The sequence below is a fragment of the Grampus griseus genome, assembly GCF_964374135.1.
Source record: "Grampus griseus genome assembly, chromosome: 1".
In the NCBI taxonomy this organism is placed as follows: domain Eukaryota; kingdom Metazoa; phylum Chordata; class Mammalia; order Artiodactyla; family Delphinidae; genus Grampus; species Grampus griseus.
The window spans coordinates 70,811,527-70,814,933 of NC_139017.1; the positions used below are offsets into that span (position 1 = coordinate 70,811,527).

Below are 3,407 nucleotides of genomic sequence, written 5' to 3' on the forward strand. Positions count from 1 at the left end.
CTCCTCGCAATCCCTACTCTCTTGCAGGTTCACCCCTCAGGGGAAGTAGCCTCTGCTCTTACTCTGTCTTCCTAGGCGCGCTGTCAGCACGCTGGGTCCAAGGCCATCCCCCTCATCCCCCCACGCCTCGCCGCGGCGCTTACAGCTTCACCCAACACAAAAAGTCCTCGAGTTATTTTATTGCTGTATATAGAAGTCAGTTAATGCCCCCTCGACTCCCCTTCCGTCACCTAGCAGTGGCTGCCTCGTCTGCCGGGGCGCGCGAATCGCCGCGGGTCCGAGGGTCGTAGCCGCGCACCGCCACCGGGTGCGCCACCACTTCCCCTCCCCGACGCCGGGCCAGTCGGGATCCTCGGCCTGCAGCCCTCGGCCGAGAAGGCGGGTCAGGAGGGACTGCTCCTCGTCTGATGGAAGGGGAGGCTCGCGGGAAAGGGGCGGCGAGAGACCCCTGACACGACTCCCAGGCTTTGTCGCGCGCGCTGGAGGGGCGCTGTGGGCCCCTATTCGGAGTAGCAGTAGGTCCCGTAGGCCGCCTGCTGGGGTCTGGGGAAGCCGAAGCTGCGCACTCCGGGATCCGGGAGGCCCCCGCAGCGCGGCCGAGGCGTGGTGATGGGGAAGCGCACGCTGCCATCCGCCAGCCAGCCGCCGTCGCATTGGTCCAGCCCGGAGAACTTCCAGGCTGCATAGAGGTGCCCGACCTTGGCCACCACGGCCCCGCGCCGCCGGCACGCCGCGTGGGCTTCAGACAGCGTCAGCCGCCCCGGCACGAAGAACACTTGGCCTGGGGACCGAAGCGGGTCACCGACTGATCCAGAGAAGGGCCAGCCGGGGCGCAGCGGGATTCAGACTCCCAGGGAGCAGAGTCGGGGGGGCATGTGTGGTCGGGTGGGTCCGAGCTTGGGTAGGAGGAGTGGGAGTAACGAGACTGGGGGTGCGGGTGAGGTTGCGGGAGACAGGCTGGAGCCTGAGTGGGCGGAGTGACGGAGGGGCGAGGCCTTCAAGAGACCACGGAGCTGGCCCGGGATCTCAAGCCACTTGCCTTCTACCTTCCCGGCCCCATCCTTCAGGTCCGGGTCCTGGCCCCGCTCGCCCCGCCCCGCCTCATTCACAGGCTGAATCCTCCTCCTTCGCAGCCGGTCAGGCCACGCCCCCTCCGGTGCTGAGGCTGGCTAGCCCCGCCCCCTTACCTGACAGCTCAGAGGTAAAGCAGAAGGCGTCGTAGCGGTCGCGCTTCCGGTCGCGGGGCCCGTAGCTGCGGATCCCGGGCCGACCTGGGCCACCGCACGGAGCGCGCGCCGTGAGCACAGGGTAGCGCACGGAACCCTCGAGCAGCCAGCCCGCGTTACACCAGTCCAGACCCTCGGTCCACGCTGGGGGGAGATGGCGGGGGGTGGGGGTTGTGTAGGGCGATTAGAGGCGTCACAGGCGGGAGCAGACCCGGAGTTCGCCTCCACTGGGGCCCACGTGACAGCCCGGAGGGCGCCTGGGCTGTGCCGGGGTTCGGCCGCTCACCCTGGTACAGCTGGGCGTAGGTGGCCAGGCGTCCGTCTTGCTCCTCGCACGCCTGCTTCGCCTCGTAGTAATTGAACTGGTACCTGCCCCGGCTGGGCTGGTACGGAAACACCACACCTGGGGAGTGGCAGACAGCCTGGGGAGGGCAGGCAGAAGGAGAGGGGGAAGGAAGGGCGGTGCAGCCTAGGAAAAAGGGCTAGGGGGACCCCGGGAGCAGGCGGGGGAGAGGCTGGGGAGGACCCCTGGGAGGCCTGAGATGAGACAGCCGAGCCACCCCTGGAGAGGAGCGGGGCAGTAACCGAAGGGCCTCACCCTCCAGGCGAAGGGTCAGCGCCACACTCTCGTCCTCAATGCCATTGATGAGCTCACAGCGGTACCGGCCCTCGTCCTCCAGGCGCACGCCCGCGATGACCAGGGAGGCGTCTAGCCGATGCCCCCTTCGCATCCTGGCACGCCCCCCCAGGGGCCCGTAGCCCCGGGCGTGCAGTCCGTTGGTGATGAGGATGGGCGTTTCCTGGAGTTCCCCCGGCTCCACTTTGCTCCAGCGCACCTTGTAGCTGGGAGGCGGGGCGCCCAGGACGCAGGGCAGCGTGGTCGTGGCCCCACGACGAGAGTGAATGACCTCGTGGATGGGGGGCAGGAGGTAGTGGGGGCCAGGGTGGGGCGCTGAGCAGAGGGGGCCACAGTGGCAGGAACCCCCGACCCTCAATGCCCCAAGTGCCTACCCAGATCCCCTTACCCCAGGCTCCCCCAACCCTCTGCTCCATTGCTCACTCAGCAATGACTCTCAGCCCAGAGTATCTCCAACAGCTGCCCTTTCCACTTTCCCCACCACTGTTCCCCAGATTCTGGGCAGAGCTAAGGTCTTACCTGAGTCCCCCAGGGCTCTGTGGAAGGTGGTGAAGGCCCAAGGGAGAAGGAAGTGGCAGAGAGTGGGGAGACTGATCCTGCCTTGCATGATGGGGAGTCAGCCCAGCACAGTCTGCAGGGCACAAAGGGTGGGCATTCCTTAGGACTAAGGGAATGGGGTGGAGGGAACAGGGTAGATCTCCCATCAGGGATTCCTGAGAGGGAACTGTCCAGCTGGAAGCCATGAGGGCAGAAAAAGGGGCTGAAGTTGTTAGCAAAAGGAAGGTAATGGGGGAGGGGCAGTAACTAGCTCCACTCCCTGCCAGGCCTCCTGAGCCCATCCCGCCTCCTCTCTCACATCCCTTCAGTCAGCAGGTCCTAACTGAGCACCTCCTCTACCTATCCATTCTCAGCACCAGTTGTACTTCCCAAGTCTCGCCTTCTGGATGGCCAGCTGTGGTCTCTGTCCTCTCCCAATACCCATTCTTCATCTGAAGCCAGAGTAAATGTGGTCTTGTCACTCTCCTACTTTAAACAGTGACTCCCCATTGCCGTGAGGATCAAATCCAGTGTCCGAACCCAACTTCCAAGGCTCTCTGTGATCCAGCTTCTCCCAGCACCTCCAGCATTGCCCCCCCACCCTACCCCTCACTACCTGTGCCCTCTGCGCTGTGCTCCAGACATGTTCTGGCTCCAACACAGTCCAAGTTCACCCTCACCTTCTTCTTACAGGCAATCAGTTTGGGCCTCACCTCCTCTGGGAAACCTTTCCCCTCCCCTCCACTTCATCACGCTGTAGTGCACTGTGATCTACTCCTCTGGTTCCCCTACTGCCTTGGACTGGGGACTTGTTTTCTTAGAAGTAGTTCTATTAACAGCGAAATTAGCAGTGTGGATCTGAAAGTAATGCATATGCATATGTAGACTATGTCAGTGAGCTTTCCAGTAATTATCAAGTATAAAATTATAAGGCTATTAAAAATGATTTCAGGGCTTCCCTGGTGGCGCAGTGGTTGAGAGTCCGCCTGCCGATGCAGGGGACACAG

At 63.3% G+C, this 3,407-nt stretch overlaps 1 protein-coding gene across 1 annotated transcript; it reads right to left on the minus strand.

The window, feature by feature from the left end:
• Positions 1-500: 500 nt before the first annotated feature.
• On the minus strand, positions 501-2,518 carry HAPLN2 (hyaluronan and proteoglycan link protein 2; the record flags this gene model as incomplete). Its single annotated transcript, XM_082661697.1, has 5 exons — positions 2,383-2,518; positions 1,825-2,178; positions 1,513-1,629; positions 1,188-1,370; positions 501-781 (listed from the first exon to the last, which is right to left on the minus strand). Exons 1-5 carry the CDS (start codon positions 2,468-2,470, stop codon positions 501-503), a joined length of 1,023 nt encoding a protein of 340 aa, XP_082517823.1. The 5' UTR covers positions 2,471-2,518.
• Between the last annotated feature and the right edge of the window lie 889 nt (positions 2,519-3,407).